The sequence below is a fragment of the Budorcas taxicolor genome, chromosome 14 (genome assembly GCF_023091745.1).
Source record: "Budorcas taxicolor isolate Tak-1 chromosome 14, Takin1.1, whole genome shotgun sequence".
Classification (NCBI taxonomy): Eukaryota; Metazoa; Chordata; class Mammalia; order Artiodactyla; family Bovidae; genus Budorcas; species Budorcas taxicolor.
In genome coordinates this window covers 39,823,228-39,840,664 of record NC_068923.1, presented here as the reverse complement: position 1 = coordinate 39,840,664, position 17,437 = coordinate 39,823,228, and the positions used below count along the sequence as shown (strand labels likewise).

General features: G+C 46.9%; 1 protein-coding gene across 1 annotated transcript in view; it reads right to left on the bottom strand.

Moving 5' to 3' along the window:
• Nucleotides 1-225: 225 nt before the first annotated feature.
• Nucleotides 226-17,437, bottom strand: part of CHD7 (chromodomain helicase DNA binding protein 7) — a 191,666-nt gene continuing 174,454 nt past the window's right edge. Inside the window, exons 26-38 of the mRNA XM_052652070.1 lie at nucleotides 16,226-16,355; nucleotides 15,728-15,800; nucleotides 15,512-15,569; nucleotides 14,352-14,580; nucleotides 13,899-14,107; nucleotides 13,005-13,655; nucleotides 12,115-12,275; nucleotides 9,757-9,984; nucleotides 9,112-9,555; nucleotides 5,304-5,525; nucleotides 3,885-4,025; nucleotides 3,578-3,682; nucleotides 226-2,148 (exon numbers count right to left, since the gene is read on the bottom strand). Coding sequence (XP_052508030.1) covers nucleotides 1,231-2,148; nucleotides 3,578-3,682; nucleotides 3,885-4,025; nucleotides 5,304-5,525; nucleotides 9,112-9,555; nucleotides 9,757-9,984; nucleotides 12,115-12,275; nucleotides 13,005-13,655; nucleotides 13,899-14,107; nucleotides 14,352-14,580; nucleotides 15,512-15,569; nucleotides 15,728-15,800; nucleotides 16,226-16,355 — 3,569 coding nt within the window. The 3' untranslated portion in view covers nucleotides 226-1,230. The remainder of the gene's footprint in view (nucleotides 2,149-3,577; nucleotides 3,683-3,884; nucleotides 4,026-5,303; nucleotides 5,526-9,111; nucleotides 9,556-9,756; nucleotides 9,985-12,114; nucleotides 12,276-13,004; nucleotides 13,656-13,898; nucleotides 14,108-14,351; nucleotides 14,581-15,511; nucleotides 15,570-15,727; nucleotides 15,801-16,225; nucleotides 16,356-17,437) is intronic.

Below are 17,437 nucleotides of genomic sequence, written 5' to 3'. Positions count from 1 at the left end.
TTTGCGTGCGGGTCTATTGAGATATCCGGAGTAGAATTATGTAAAGGCAATTGAAGGTTTTTCTTCCTGTCTAGTCTGAAGACAATTACCAAGAGCTAATCTGGTATAGGAGAATATATCAAGAAACTACAAAGGCCAGAATGCTGTATTTGCATCTATTGCGAATACAAAAAATAGAGTGACCAGTTCCCCTACCCTACTACATTCTATAATTACATCTCTGCATATCGTGGGCCACTTTTATTAAAAGCATCATTACTACAGTTGGCAGCAATTTACATTTTATCTTACATGATAGCAGTTTTCAAAGAAAAAAAATAAAAGGACATCACAACAAAGAAAAACAATACATTTACAAAGTCATGTTTGTAAACTTCAAGGCTAGTTTAGAGCTGAGGTAACGCTGTTTTAGCTTTGTGGCTAAAGTAACAAAGTCCTTTAATTTAAAAAAGGTACCTGATTCTCTCTTCTTTCACTCTTTATTAATTTCATCTATTTATTTTGTTTATACCAGTGCATTACAAGACCACGAGACAATGGAACTGCAGTTCTGTCTGGCAAGAACCCTCCCAGTAGGTTAATTTCCAAAGGGACCCTTCACATTCAACAGCTGCCTTATTATTGCTGCGCCTCGGGACAGAGACGTTCACACTAAGGTGGAGATTGTCAGAGTGTATGGATGTGTGTGATGCGTGAGTGTGGGACCCCCCGCCCCCGTACAGTCATAAAGGGAAACAAATGAGCAAGTATGATATGTATGGTAAATTTCATCTTGACCTTCACAGCAAAAAAAAAAAAAAAAATTAAAATTAAAAAATTAAATATATAACTTCATACTTCCTTTGAGCAGCACTTCCTTCCATGAGTGCCACTCGGTTACAAATTGCTCTTTATTATAATACCAATGGTACCAAAAGAAAAAGTAGAGAACAAGGGAAGAAAAAAAAAAAAAGAAGCAGAGCATTATGTAAGTTTCCTTAAAAAGACAGGATCACCTCTCAAATTTCATCTCTCCTAGGGATAATAAATAATGCACTGCACAATACTTAATGACCAAGATACCTTTTGACACACCTGTATAACATGACTTGGGACTTTTTTTCTTTCTTTTGCTACACTATGTTACAGAACAGCTTATAAAACTAGGTATGAACATTAACTGTGAGTGTAAACAGTAGGACTACCACTTGTCAAAAGTTTTTAAACACTTTAACTGGAAACTGGTACTGGTTATTCATCATTTTCATTGTTTTCTATTTCGTCCCCACCGTCGAGGGAGTCCAGCTCTTCACCCTGGGCGATCTCGTCTTCCAGGACGGAGGACTCGGCCGTCTTGTCCAGGCTCTCCTCGGCGTCGCTGCCCTCGAGGGGCTCCTCCTCCTGAAAGGCGGCCCCCTCCGCTTTGTCGGGGGCCTTGTCTTCGCCGGCGCCCACGGCGCCCTGGAGCCCCGCGAGCGCGGGGAAGCCGGGCAGCGTCAATCCCCCCAGTCCTGGAGGTAGAAACATGGACGGGTAGAAGAGGCCGGGGGCCATGGTGGACAGCAGGAAGGGGTTGAAGGCCAGCGGGTTGGAGGGCAGGCCGGCCGGGCCGGTAGCAGCACCCACTGATCCGTTCGCGGAGTCTGGGCCCGGGACGGCGTCTGTGCTTTTCTCCGGGTCCTTGCTCTCGTCCTCGTGCTCGCCACCCTTCTCCTCCGCCCTGGACGCACCGTCCTCGGCATCCGTGGGACCGGCCGTGGCCGCGGGGCTCCCGGCGGCGGCGGACAGCGGGGCGTTGAGCAGCCCCCCGAGCCCAAACATGCTGGGCAGCCCGGCCACGCCCGGCAGCATCAAGGGCAGCACGGCCGCCGGATTCTTGGCGTCGCCTCCGGCCGCCGCGGCAGTGGCCAGTCCCGGAGGGAAGCCCATGAGGCCCGCCAGCTGGAGCGACTGGAGGCTTTGGAGGTTCTGCAGGCTCGTCAGGTCCATCCCCGCGAACAGGCTGTTCACCAGCAGCGGGTTGATCCCTGACGTGGAGGCCACTGCTGCGGCTGCCGCGGCAGCCCGGGCGATTTCACTCTTGGGCCTCCGTCCGCGCCGGCTTGCCCCTTCTCCCCGCACCACGGGTCCAGTGAGAAGCCGGTCAAACATTGACTCCGGAACGAAGCCCTGAAGGGAAGGGAGAGGCAAACATGGGCTGTCAAAGTTGCGAGACAAAACCTCATTTCCACCTAGACCTTTGTGATAAACTCAACACTGATGGTTCAGAATGGAAATACACAAGCAAATTATTCCCATTCAAAAAGCTCAAGGATAGAACCTATGAAAGCAAAGCTTCTCTCTTTTAGCATTATACAGCTCCTCAGATTATGCTGAATTTCAGGGGAAAAAAAAATGTGAAAGGGTACTCTATCAATGGGGGTTTTCCTGGTGGCTCAGTTGTAAAGAACGCACCTGCCAATGCAGGAGACATGAGTCCGACCCCTTGGTTGGGAAAAGGAAATGGCTACCTACTCCAGTATTCTTGCCTGGGAAATCCCATGGACAGAGAAGCCAGGTGGGCTACAGTCCATGGGGTCACAAAGAGTTGGACACGACTGAGTGACTAACACTTTTCACTTTCAAGTAACATTTTAGTATTTATCCTGGAGAAACAAAAACTCATCTTCACACCAAAATGTGTACACAAGTGTTTTACAGCAATTCTGCTTGTAACTGTCACAGTCTGAAAACAACCCAGAGTACTTCCATGGGTGATAGTGAACCACACCCAGGGTTATATCCAAGCACAGGAGTGTATCAGCCGTGAAACTTCGGACACATGTAACCACTTGGATGAATTTCTGTATGATGAGTGAAGGAAGCTGTCTCAAAAAGGTTATGTAATTTACACTTCTTTATGCGTGACATTCTCAAAAAGACAAAACTCTAGGAACGGAGAACAGATCAAGGAGTGAGTGCCCTGGGCTGGAGGTGGAGACAGAGAACAATACAAGGGAATTTGGGTCAGCAATGTAACTGTCTATATTCTTCTGATTATGGCAACTGTTCAAGAAACTATCCACGTGTGAAGATGAATACAACTGTTCACCAAAAGAAAAATAAGCACTTTTACTATATACTTTGTACAAATAAAAAGAATAAAGACTTTATTAACAAATTAATTGCAAAAAGAAATAGTGAAATAAATATCTAGGCAGAATTGCTGTATTTTTCATTTGTTTATCTTAAAACCAGAAATCACAGTTAATCTTAAGGATCTCAACCACCATAAATTCCATTCCACTGATGCTGTTACCCAGGTTTACCTGGGGGCTTTCTCCCTAGAGTAAGTCTGCCTCTAATACCATAAGTGTGTATTTGTATACAGTCCTTTAAATCATAGCTGTCAAATTAATCCACTTTGGATTAATGACATATGGATACAAGGAATGATGATGTATTGATGATCTATGGAAATGATGTACTGTGTCAATTCTTTTAAGCCAAGAATAAATTATCATTGAATAATTAATAACCAGCAGAAAATAAAGAAAAATTCAGGAAAACTATTTTGTACAGATACCTTCCTGGACAGAGAGGCAGAATCTGTACTTACAGACTGCTTGACTATGTCCGTCCAGTCTGGGGCCACTGCAAACTCGGGGTTTTCTTCCAGCCACCGGGGCAGATCCTTCATCGGAGGCGCCATAGCTCCACCCATCTGGGGAGAGGCATTTGGAAAAAGACTTAGAAACTAACAAGTTCTTCCCTCTCCCCCCCACCCCATTTGTGTATCTACACAGATACATACACATATCACATGTATTCTGGAAGAAATATCAACTTATAAAGAGGCTGGAATAAAATATTTCTTTCTGGGAAAAGACATCCCAGAGAGATCAATTCTCCTTCCCAGGATTTACCTTCTTCCCATTTCGTTTGTTCACGACAGGCACCCTTTCTTCTCCTGTCAAAGTGTTTATATCCAATTTATTAGGGTTTCGACATCTGTGTCGTTTCTGTTTCGGTTTCTGAAATGAGGAAAACAGCACATCTGCATTCTTCTGCAAAAAAACATAAAAATACAAGAATCATATTTAGTAAAACCATAGTTAATACTTATTCTTTCCTATATGGATGACAAGCAGAACAGTCAGGCCATTTTTAACTACTATGGAAATTTCAAGGATCATTTTAAGGATCAGAAACCCTAGTTTTCTTTGAAAGGAAAAACTATTCTCCTTCTCCTATACTTAAAGAACAAACTTGAAAGCTGAGAATATGCTTTTTTTCTCATCTGTCAATAACCTTCTTCAAGTCTTGACTTCAAATGTTTCACTGAGTCATAGTATTTTAAAAGGAAACTTTCTCTTGCTCCTTTACTAATCTCTACTCGATGATGTGAATGGATACAGAGATGATCTCATGTCTACGCCATGAGAATGTGCACGAGAAAAAACAGCCTAAGGGATAGAGAGTCTATGCAGGAGGGTGCATTCTGAGTGGCAGAAACTCACCAAGATAAAATGCAAACTCCCACATTTAAGCTTGAAAAAATTCAATCACGTAAGTATAAGACATAAAGCGTGCGCTGTTTAAAGCTAGCAAGCAGTTTAAGTGACAAATCATCTAGGGTTCCTGTCTGATGTTTAATAAACGGCATGAGTGTTAGTTGTTTAAGAAAGACGCCAATAAAGCCTCAGGCTGCATTAGCTGCTCAGATCTCTTCCGGAACAGCTTCCTAATCTGTGCTGGGCAGATCCAGTCCAGAGACCAATTAAAGTGTGTTGGTTGGGGGTGGGGTGTGTGTTTTTCTATTAACGGGACCACCTGGAAACCACACCATGTGAAGAGTAATGGGAAAAAAAAATCACATCTATTTGGTGGGAGAAGGAAAAAACAAGGAAATGCATACTAGGCGTCTTCAAATAGCTACGAGGCTGCTCTTCACACTGGACAGACCTGAAGTTAGTTTCTCTAATGTAGAATTTTTTATGTTTTTGTTTAGTTACTAAGCTGTGTCCGACTCTTTTGTGACCTCATGGAGTGCAACCCGCCAGGCTCCTCTGTCCATGGGATTTCCCAGGCAAGAATGCTGGAGTGGGTTGCCATTCCCTCCTCCAGCGGATCGAACCCACGTCTCCCGAGTTGGCGGGCAGATTCTTTACCACTTGGGCCACCAGGAAAACCCCTAATGTAGAATACAGAGTGATGAAAGCTGGAAAACGTTCACACTGACAAGACAGACTGAGGGACCAGAGACTTCCATGTTCTACAGGAGAAGGAGAAGGACTGACCGGGCAAGAGTCCCCTGCAACAAGTCTCTGCTCAGTGATACTCACTGGTACATAACTTGGCATATCAACAGTGTAAGTGGGATGCAGCTTCAGCCATTCAACTAAATCCTTATTTTTAGGCGCCTCCTCCCCCACCAGCCTCGTCCCATCTTCGAGATTTATAACAGGGATCCGTGCGTCTGGGTCCAGGTGTCCAGGAGAAGGAATGTTTCTTGTAGGTGGGGTCTCTATATCCTCTTCAAAAGCTTTGGTCACTTCAGCATCCTCCTGCAGAAAGAAGACAATGGTCTCAATTCTTGAGTGGAGAGAGCGGTCCTGACTACGTCCTGGCCCAAGGAACCAGGAGCCTAGCGGGGTGGGTCTCTTCAAAAGGGAAAAAGGCTACTTGAAACAGTGGCAGTTTCGGAACAGCGATTAAGTCAGAAGATGTAACTTATTCTTCACACTGTACAATTAGTAATAAGGTAGAAAATTCACAGTCCATCTCTGCTCCATGTTTGAGACCCACTAGGAACACGACACAGGCAGGGGAGTCTGAGCCTGGTGTGCCTGAAGGGGTGGGTAGCCTCTCAGTCTTTCTTGGGAATCCCTGGAGAGCGTCATTAAAGAAACGAAAATTAGGGGACTTCCCTGCAGGTCCAGTGGTTAAGACCTCCAAGGCAGGGTGCACAGGCTCAAATCCCTAGTTGGGAAACTAACATTCCACATACGGCACAGTACAGCAAAAAAAAAAAAAGAAATTATAGAAATTATAATTCACAGAATGTTCCAAAAGCCAGTTCATGTGTAGCTTTTTGGCTTTCTGCACTCAGTACAGTTTTGTTGGTAGTACAATATTTCATATCAGGCCTGTGTGGCAACACTGGAAAGATGAATTAGTTGAAGCTGAGACCTGACCATCGCCCAGCCACTGGTCCTCAAACTCTGCATTGCAACCTGCAGACGTCGTTCACAAGGCCCATCTGCCCAGCCATGCTGCCACCGCTTTGGTTCAGGTCTCCATCACTGGTCCCCTGCATCACTGCAGTACTTCTAAACGGCCCCTCTGATTCTACTTCCACCCTGTTTAATCCAGTCTCTACTCTGTTAGACAGGAGGCAATCTGCTGAACTGCACCCTTCCTAGTTCAAAGATTATGTTACATCACTTCCCCTAGTTAAGCTAACTTTGTAATTGAATTCCCATCACCTTCAGGATAAAATCCAAGTTCTTTAGCTCGGCTACCAAAGCCCTCTGTGGTTTACATCTCACCTTATGCCCAAGCTCCTCTCTGCTGAAGCTGCCTCCTCATCAAACTCCCTGGCCAGTAACTTTCAGTTCATCGGACACAATGGGTTCTCCCTGGCCACGGTCCCTTTGCACATGCTCTCCCAGCCCCCTCTTTTCAAATGACTTACTCCCATACAACCTGCAAAATTTAACTGAGGTATGACCACCTATAGGGAAACTTTCCCACCTGTTTCTGCCCACATTCTCCTCCTTCCATTCCCATTCTTCCTTTGGGTTCTCAAAATACCCCAGGGGCGCCTCACAACAATGACAGGTTGTTATTTATCTGTCGCCCATCTTAAACACTGCGTTCTCTGGTGTAAGCACCTGTCAGGCTTTTATTCTCTGCATCCCAGTACCTGGCACAGGGCATGGCTGATTCCCACAAGGCTGTTGAATGCAGAACGGCTGCATCCTTGCTTTTCACAGCTGCACAGTGATCTCCAGCATGATGTCAACATGAGATTTTAGGATTTGTCTCATTCCACACAAGTAACCTTGCTGACCTCTACCGCTCTTCACTACTCAGTTTATTTATAGATCCATTCTCCTTCTGTTTTATGTGCTCACACAAAACCCTCTATAACACCAAATGAGGAACTGCGAAATTCCAACATTTAAAAGTAAAAAAAAATAATTAAAATAAACATACATTCTCTAATATCTGTTAAGAGTTTTGAGCTAGGTTGCTAATAGGACTTTAGGGGGGAAAAAACTAATAAACTCTTAGAGATAGCTTAAAATATGTGAATGAATAAAGTCAGTCGTAAGTCTATTATGGTGTTTATAATTACAATAGGAAATTGTAATTGCTAATTCCTGATCCTGGGTCCACAAAATGAAATTCAAATGGAAAGATGATTTGTTGATGTTCCCGGAGAAAGGATTTTCAGTGAATTAAACCTATCAAAGCATTAGGGTGGTTCCCAGCAGGGGACCACACACCTAGCAATGGCGTTGCTTTAACTTGGGGAACAACTAGTCAAACTGATACCCTGTACGGCATATTTTTTACAAGATTCTAAAAGTAAATCACATGATCCACAAAAATGACCATTACTATGACTGGTATATTCGTAATTGTCATGAAGTCGCTCAGTCATGTCTGACTCTTTGTGACCCCATGGATTGTAGCCCACCAGGCTCTTCCATCCATGGAATTTTCTAGGCAAGAGTACTGGAGTGGGTTGCCATTTTCTTCTCCAGGGGATCTTCCCAACCCAGGGATCGAACCCGGGTCTCCCTCATTGCAGGCAGACGCTTTACCGTCTGAGCCACCAGGGAATTTTTGAAAATAAATTACCTTTTAATCACCTGGATGCTTCTAAAACTCAGACCCATGGCTAGCCCACTTCAGCTGTGTCTACTCTTTGTGACCCTATGGACTGCAGCCCGCCAAGCTCTTCTGACCACAGGATTTCCCAGGCGAGAATACTGGTGTGAGTTGCCATTTCCTGCTCCAGAATCAGACCCAACTAGGGGACAAGTTTCAATGGAAGCTTGTTTGTCACTTCTAGACCTTAATTCCACCATGTCTCCCTACTCTTTACGGTTATTAAGCTTCCCTTAAATTCAAGAACTCAAAAATGGGGAAATAATAATACGGATGAAATAAGGAAAAACATATTTAAACAAACCTCTCCCCTTGGCGTTTCTTAAACTGTGTCTACCGCCCAGGGGATGGGCCCACCACCCGTATGCCGGCTCATCAGGCACCTGTGCTGATTCGGGTTTCGAATCCACAGGCTCACTGAGTTGTTGTTGTTTAATCTCTAAGTTGTGTCCGACTCTTATGTGACCCTATGGGCTGTATCCCGGTAGGCTCCTCTGTCCATGGGACTTCCCAGATAAGAATATTGGAGCAGGTTGCTATTTTGGTGCTTTGTACCAGTCTCAGTGCTTTAGAGGGGACCTTTGTGTAATCTGGTTCCTGGGAGAAACTCTTTCATTCTTAATGGGGTGGCAAAGTTTTAGGTGAGTGGTTGAGACAGATCAGGGCACAGAGATATTTTGATTACACTGCACTCATTTCCTTTGAAGAAGTAAATGTCAAAATCCAATGACACATATATTTCCTGCAAACCTAAACTAGCACAGACCTCAATTCAGTTGAGATTTTTAAAATACCCATTTACAGAAGTGGGAGAATTTGCAATCACTAGCTTTGCATATGAACACAAATCTTCAGTCTGAAGCTGAACAAATCTAATAAATGTTGGGCCCCAAACATATTGATACTTCTAAGAGCAGAAGTGTTTCCATCTCGAGGTTCACAGGTTATAGGCTCAGAAGAACACGTGTTTGTGTGGGGCTAGTCTGCCGAGAGTAATCAATACATTAGGGCCTTGGGAAGAATAAATCCTCAAACTGCATGTGGTTCAGGCTGAGTGATCTGTGCCAACGCTCAGCACAATGTTCCAGCCCAGAACCCCAGCTCTGTCCACGGTGGCTCCTCTGGTGGGAGGCACAGCTTTCACACCACACCATGGAGGGGCACACGCCCCAGCCTGGGCAGCAGAGCCAGGACTCGGCTGCCAGCGTGCACACGTGGGTGGGGAGGGGGGACACCAGCCCCTGGACTTACTGCACTCAGTGATGTCCGCTTGTGGCTCATAAACAGCAGGTCGAGGCCCTCCACGTTTTTCCTCCTTCCCCGCCTCCGCTTCATGGGGGGCTCTCCGTCCACGAGGGAGCCATTGAGCAGATGTCTGGTGGGCGTGCGGGACAGGCCGGCCTGGAGCAGTTCCATCTGAGTCTTAAAGGCATCAGACACCGGCGTGGAGATGTTGGGCAAGATCAACTTTGAAGTGAGAGATGAAAAGTTTGAGGTAGAGCTTGCTGCCTCTCTCGAGGCCTTTGATAAATCGACCACTTTCTCTTGTCCGTTCTCCGAGACCACCTGAGACCCCCGCAGCTGCGCCACCATCTCCATGAGGTTTCGCCGCTTGGCAGCTCTCTCGGCCTCGATTTCGATCTTCCTCCTCCTTCTTCTCCGCTGGCGAGGCACAGAGAGGTTAAGGGCATCTTCCTGTTGAAAAAATCCCCACAGAAACAGTGAGCCCAGCCTGCACCTGCTGCACAGCGGAAACCAGGGATGAGAAGTTTAAGGAATTAAACCACTGAGGCCAGAGCAGCCTTCTTATTTCAAATGGGACCAGCCAACACGAGCTTCCAACCTGAGTCAGGAGAGCTTATCTCTAGGCTCCCCGGGGAGGGCGCTCTTACTGACCTTGGACAGCTGAGGGGAGGCGGTGAGTTCCTCGCTCCCGCTGATGCTGGCCTGGCCCACAGCCGAGAGCTCGGCCAGGGTCCTCTTCTGCAGGGGACTGTCGGCGGCGGGGGGCGTGTAGCCGGGGATGAGGCCTTGGAAATCAAACATCTGGCGCCTATTTACCGGCCATTTGCCTTTCAACACTGCTTCACAGATGTTGTCTAATCGGTTTATCATTACTCGGTCCTAGAGAGAGAGAAGAAAAGTCACACGAAACCATAACAAAGACCTGCTGAAAATGACGAGATGGATACATCCGCAGAGATGCCAAAGAGCGGAAAAGGCTTAAAAGTAAGCAGAAAGCAAACAAGCGAGAGAAGAAGCCAAACCCACCAGAACCGCTTTAGTCTGCTGCGAGGTCCGAAGGTGGCCACAACACAGACCGCTCAGTATTTCTCAGTTATGAACACTGAGGCGCATAAATAGGAGGGCATTACATAACCACTGCCTCTAAGACGTCCCCGTGTTTTACAAGTCAGGCTGTTCGGGCTACAGATTGTTGGTGTGTGTTGGTAGGTGACCATGGATGGAAGCCTGCACTCCGACTTCACCACATGCTGGACTGCAGCCTCTCCCAGGAAGTGGGACATCATTAGCGTCACTATTAATAAAGTTCAGCATTACAAATGGGCACCAACCTAGGAACACCTAATGAGTGTCGATTTGCATCCTCTACCTATTATCACTTCAAGTTTCACTGAAGCGTGGACGTTAAAAATTTCTAATTACAGCTCTTAGACCCAGTTTCCACAGATTAAAAGGGCCTGCTACTAGGGGCCTCCGGGCTGATCTGGGAAGCTCCCTTCTAAACTCAGTAAGGGAGATGAGCAAAACAAGGGAGATAAGGGGGGTGGGGCCAGGGGGCAGGGGGCAACGTCTCTGATAGTACAGTCTTCAGTTAAAAATTTCACATTGTTTCTTTCCAACGGACACTATGTGAGACCAGCCTGGGCCATAGAGACCTTTTTTTGTGCTGTCTGTCTTAAACCAGACAGCCCTGTTATGGTGATTAGGAAGATTATTTCCCCACCCTGAAAAACAGACCCAAATTACACAGAGATTTATTATAAAATTATACTAGTTAGCCAAAAGAGTAATTTCCACTTTGCTTTTGGTTACAGATAACTACATTTGCGATTATCTCATAACGTATTTGAGCAAATGGGTCAGCAGCCCATCCTCTGCCCAGTTCAGAAGATTACAGGGTTCCAAATATATAGCAAGCTGTCTTAGATCTGAAAGTTCTGCTTCAGGATATTAAAAACAAAACAAAACAAAACACTGTTTTAAAAGTCCACACATTTCCCTTGTGCACTGTTGTTGGGATTGCAAAATGGTACAACTGCTGTGAAACACAGTACAGAGGTTCCTCAAAAATTAAAAGCAGAACTACCCTATGATCCAGCAATACTACTTGTATGTATGTACCAAAAAAAAAAAAAAATGCAAGCAGGGTCTCAATGAGATATCAGTAATTCCCATTTACAGCAGCACCATGATAAGCCAAGAGAAGGAAGGAGGCCAAATGTCCCAACGGTGGACAGATGGATAAGGAAAATACGGTACAGACACACAATGGACTATTATTCAGCCTTAAAGAGGAAGGAAATTCTCTTACATGCTTTCCCAAAGATGGACCTTGAGGACATCATACTAAGTGAAATAAGCCAGTCACAAAAGAACAAGTACTGTATGATTCTACTTCTGTATGTCAAGTTCACAGAAACGGAGAGTAGTATAGTGGTTATCCAGGGGCAGAGAGGGAGGGGAGTGGGATAATGGGTATAGAGTCTCAGTCCTGTAAAATACAAAAGTCCTGGAGATCCTTTTACAGCATGAAAATATATATATATGATGTGAATATATGAATATATTTAACACTACCCAACTGCACACTTAAAAAATGGTGAAGACTGTAAATTTCATGGTGTGTTTTTTACCACAATAAAATTTTTTTCAAAAAATCCACACATTTCATTTTATCAATGGGTGAGTCTTTTGAAGCAATAATCCATCGACTGTACTAGACAAATAACCTAAAAAACCTCAAGGAACCAAAGAGCCCTATAAACAGTTGTTTTTTCTTACTTTCTTTGCTTCTTGTCACCTTTCCTATCCTATATGAAACCATTCTACAGATTTTTTTTCTTTGCGCTTTTCCAGATCATTCTTTTATAAGAAAAAAAAAATCCAGTATACAATCTTCATACATTATGTCAAAGTTTACCTGAAAATTATTTGAAAAATCAAGGTAGAATGATTTTCTTCACCCCATTTACTAATTTGGTCACCAAATAACAACAAAATCCCACCAACCTTAGGCCAAAATGAGAAGGCAAACGTCCTTTCATGAAGGAGCTGAGCTACAGATGGGTCACCATCCTCCATGTAGAATCCATCCCGGGTCTCATCCCTAGCAGTGCTCATGGAAGCATTGCTCTCTTCATCAAAATTCTTCCCTCTAGAAACAGCCCCTGCTGAGAAATGAGTTACTGTGCATCACCCACAACCAGAATCTTTCTGAAAAGAAGTGTAGACGGGAAAGGAATTAATGTCTGAATGCTGACGAGCTCCTTTGTATCTCGTACCTACTATGGCTAGAATGGTATCAGGCATTTTGCAAATCCCGTCACTCAAAGCTTGCAAGGCCCCTTGCACGTAGCTGGCGTTACTCCCGTTTAACAGATGAGGAAGTGGAGGCTTGGGGGGCTATGTCACTAGTCAGTGGGCATCCTGCTGCAGACAAGTCTCGGGGGAGGGTGGTGATAGCCAAGCCTCTGACCCGCAGGACCCTCTGCTCCTCCATCAGAAAGAGGACTAACGTGTTGGCCATGATTCCGAGCTGAAGCTCAGGTAGAAAAGTGTAGCACGTGTTTTATTTTTGTTTCGTGGCAACCTACCTGGGACTTAGGAAGACAACTGGTTCTTCCTAGATTCTACTCCTACTCTTTATTTCTGAACGTAAATTAAATTAAACATCATTTGCCTTAAAATTGTTATTGCCTGTAAAACCTTCTGAGAAGCTGGAAGCAGTGCGTTCACAGGTCATAGCAGGGCAAAACACACATCTAAGCATTACCGATACCATCCTAATGAAAATGTACACTCATTACCCTTTAAAAACCCAAAGATGACACAGATCACATGACATGAAGACAGCTGCTGGGGTGGGGCCAAGAGAGGCCTGAGGATCTGTTAGGTCTTACCTTCAGGCTGGGAAGACTCTTCTGACTTGTCATCATCTTCCAGCTTTTCCTCTTCGTCCTCTTCAGAACCCTTCTCAGAAATGGACTTGGGCCCGGAGTCCACACCGACCTCCACCCCTCTGGGCTCACTCTTCCCAGCCCCCGGCTCCGCCTCGCGGTCCTGCCTCTGGTCCTTGCCGCCACCCTCGGCCTCCTCCTCCTCCTTCCCCTCGGGCTTCTCGGAGGCCTCTCTGGCCTTGGCCTCGGCTGCCCCCGCCTTGTCCTCCTGACCTGGGGCAGCTGGGGTGGCGGCGGGGGTCTGGCCAAAGCCCAGGGCCAGAGGGTTCAGGGCGTGGGCGCCGCCAGCCCCACGGGCCTGGGCGAAGCTCTTGTGCGCGTCCAGGAAGGAGAGCTCGGGATCGTTGAGGATGTGGTAGTCCGTGCGGCTGACGCCGTGCTTGGCGGCGCCCACCAGCAGGTCCCGGTCGTGCCGGCCGCACTCCCACCACTCGGGCAGGTCCAGGCTGGGCTGGCAGAGCTTGAGCCGCTCAGCCAGCTGCGGGTGGTGCAGCACCTGCTCGCGGATCCTGCGCAGCAGCTCGATGCGGTACAGCGTGCGGGAGGCACGCTCCTCCGTGATGGGCTCGATGGCCGACGACAGGTCCGGTGGCTCTGCGCGGGGGGCAGGAGGGAGGGAGGGGGGAGGGGGTAGTGGACCGCGTGTCACTGAGAGGTGCAGCGGGAGGTCCCCGAACCCGCCCAGCCTCTCCCATCCCAGGCTGTCCAGCACGGCCTGCATCCTTCGGAAACCTTCCGCCCCTTCCGGTCCCCACCAGGCTCCCATCCCCACACCACCGGCATCCCTGGGGAACCTATGCCTGGTCCTCCTGCTTCTCCGCATCCCTGGGGACTTACCATCATCCGGCTTGGCGGGCATGCGACACACCCGCCGGCACATGGCCACAAAGCAGCTGAAGTACTTCTCCAGACTCTCGTCGGACTTCTTGTCAAGCCTGGCAAAGGCTCGGAACTGGTTCCAGTCGAACTGCTGCTTCGCAGGGTCAAAAACGACCCCAAATGTGGACACCACGCGGTAAAAGTCCGCCTCCTCCCGCCTCGTCCACCTGTCAGAGAGGAGATCTTAGCTGTGGACTGGTCCCCGAGTAAAAAGGCTTAAAGGTTACTGCTGCTTCTCCTTTAAACTGAATCCATAGCGCTTTTTCTTTGTTTTTTTGGGGGGCGAGGGGGTTTGGTGAGGGGGCTGGGTTTGATGGCCATCCTCTTGGATGTGATTCTTGCCTCTACAGGCCAGGAAGAGCGGAGGAGAGAGGCAGGTACCAGGGGCTGAGGAAACCCTAACAGGCTCACTTTTGCCGCTTCTCCGATATGATGGCCTCCCTTTCGGCTTCCAGGGCCCGCACTTCCTCGCGGGGCCGCCGCCTCCGCCGGTCTGTCTTCATCAGCGCCTCCTGCCGCATCTGCTGCCGCTTGTAGCTGCGCTGGTAGGCAGTGATGAGCCTGCGTAGCCGGGTGGTCAGCGTGGAGGTGCTGGGCCAGTACAGCTGGCCTAGCTCAGCGCTGCCCTCGCTGTGCTTGCCTGGGGAGGCGGGGAGAACATTCCTGAATGAGAGAACATTCCTGAATGTGTAGCTATGACTTTTGCCATAGGTAGGGTTTCCCATCCGTAGGGTTTCCCATCCAAACAGGATGACTTGCTAACATTCAAATGATAGCCTGGGAAAAATCATGGTGGTGCTCTTAATACTTCCCTGTAGCCCAGATGGTAAAGAATCTGCCTGCAATGCAGGAGACCCAGGTTCGATCCCTGGGTCAGGAAGATCCCCTGGAAAAGGGAACGGCAACCCACTCCAGTATTCTTGCCTGGAGAATTCCATGGACAGAGGAGCCTGGTGGGCTACAGTCCAGTACATGGTGCCCCAAGAGTCAGACAAAACCGAGTGACTAACACTACTACTGAGGAAGTATGGAAGTTTCATATTAGTATGGAACTCATAAACCATTCTTTCTCAATTCCTTAGGGGGGAGAAAAAGCCAAGTTCATATATCAATCATACATAAAGAAACATACTTTGTGCCACAAACTACATGGTGATAATGTAATACAATAATGTTGAACATAAAAACCAATCATATAATTGTTACCTAATGATTTTATATCAGGGGAAAAGTAGGGTAATAGTCTCAATAAACTGGCAGTTATTTCAGATATTTAACAAATTTCCTGCTTCCATGAGCTATGTTTCTGTAGATGCTTAAGAGTTTTCATTAACTGGTATAAATCATAAATATATAAGTTGTCTTTGTCCAAAAAAACTGTTATTTTATCAAAGAGATTGAACATAACGATTAACCAAGAACCAGCAGGAGTTAGAATTCTTCACAACAGAGAGCAGTAGATGAAGTGCCATTTGGAGACACCACCCTGGTGGAGAAGCTGCAGCCTGGCTGTGGGGCCTGGCCTGAGTCCCACTCCTCAGCTCTGCTCCCCCCAGCTTTCAGAGTTGTACCTGGGGCACGTATTTCCATGGGCTCTTCCTTATCTTCCGGAGGAGAATTTGCAAATTCCTCAAAAGCAAAGCAAGAAAGACAAATTATTTTAATTTGGGGTTCTATTTTGCTTTTTCTTTTAAAGGAAAGGCCATTATCTATAAAGTTTAATAAGTCTTATGTGGGCATATAATATTTTACTGGGGCCATAAAACTGAATGTACTCAAGTTCTTACATCTATTTCATCCTTGAACGGCGTTCTGGTTGGTTTATATTCCGGGTCTTCATCTTCTCTATCAAATTCTCCCCTGTACGAAATGTTTTTTAAAAATGTTTAAATCACACTGATTAGCAAGAGACCGAAGGAGCCTGAGAAAAAGGAACAGCTCGCCTCATGCTGCTTTGAATTCTGAGCCTGACATCCAAAGCGACTCTGTCGGTATTTAAAATGTGCTGCCGTGAGGGGCGGAGGGTGTGTGTGCACGCAGTGGGGTGTGGTGGTGGTGGGGGGTCATGATCATTTGAAAAAGACAAGTTGCAGATTATCTAGATGCTATATTGTGTTTAAATAGTCATCATGATACATAAACAAGACTATACTGGTAAACACCGCTCAAGTCCAAATCAGATGCAGTGCAGTGCGTGGTGCTGTGTAAGGACTGAACCCTGCCAGTGGATCTGACACTCTGACACTGACATAAAGTTTATTAAAATTTTAAAGTGTCCTTCTTACCCGTCACCGCCATCTGCTAGCATGTCTGTTCCTCTCTGCTCGGCAGCGATGGCCTTGGCATCGGGCATACCAACTCGTTCCAGGAAGCACAGCGCGGGGTCAGCTCGCATGGAGTTGTACTTCTCGTACCCTGCGCCGTCCCCCCAGCCCAGAGAGGACACACACAGAGACAACGAAGGCCCGTCACTCATAGAACCACAGCATGGCTGCCTCACAGCAAGTTCATCTCTTTATAAGATGACGGTTTATGCCCTATTTAAACTAACCAGGCTGAAGTAGCTCATTCTTGGAACACTCTTCCCGGGGCAGATTTGGGGGGGGCGGGGGAATTTTCACGGATGTTATCAGAATGACCTTAGTAAATACTAATGAAAAAACAGGTTCAGGGTAACTGCAAGATGCCCGGGAAGAGGTCTGACCCTGTTGTCCCCAAAATCTAATTTTGCTTGGCATTTAAAAGGCAGCATAATGTTCTTCGATGACCTCTGCAGTGGTCCAGCCCACCCTCCCTTGAGCAGCTTCAGTCCTGCAGGAAGTCCACCGCCGGCTGATACATCCCTGTCTACGTCAGGCCAACGAACCTGTCTGATCAGGTTTAAGATGATGCGTGTCAGTAAGATGACACTGTTCCCTCTATGGTTTTCAAACTGCAATTTGCTTTTTGACTGCCCAGGTTGACTAGATGGGAAATGGCAGATCCCAACAGTGCACTGCGGGAAGATGGCTTTTGAGGCTGAGCTCACAAAACACGGCTGCAGTGCACAAGCAGAATGGCACAATTCAATTAGGGTGTGTACAACACCACCTCGGCTCCTAACTGCTGTAGAGCCGCCAGCCAAACTGTAATCATGAAAGGTTTTATAAGCCATCATTCTCCCCCTTAGTCAGGCTGGGCTGCCGAGAATACCTCAGCGACCTCCAGAGACTCGGGATTATAATCAGGAATCGTTCACTGTATATATCATGCCAGTTCTGCATCCCCGGCCTTTCAAAGTTAACAAGGCTGCGTCCCACTCAGGGGAGCCGCGGGTTCTCGGCACTGACATTTGTGAAATATTGCTTGGAACAAAGCCCAGGAGGCACTTGTACAGATTAATAGCAGAGGTTAAGCCCACCGTCCACTTTGACATGGGCTGGCAGAGCGCGCGAGGGGAGCCGTGCTGGAAGTAAAGTTTCCGAAGAGCTATAGGACAACTTGGCTATTATTAAAAC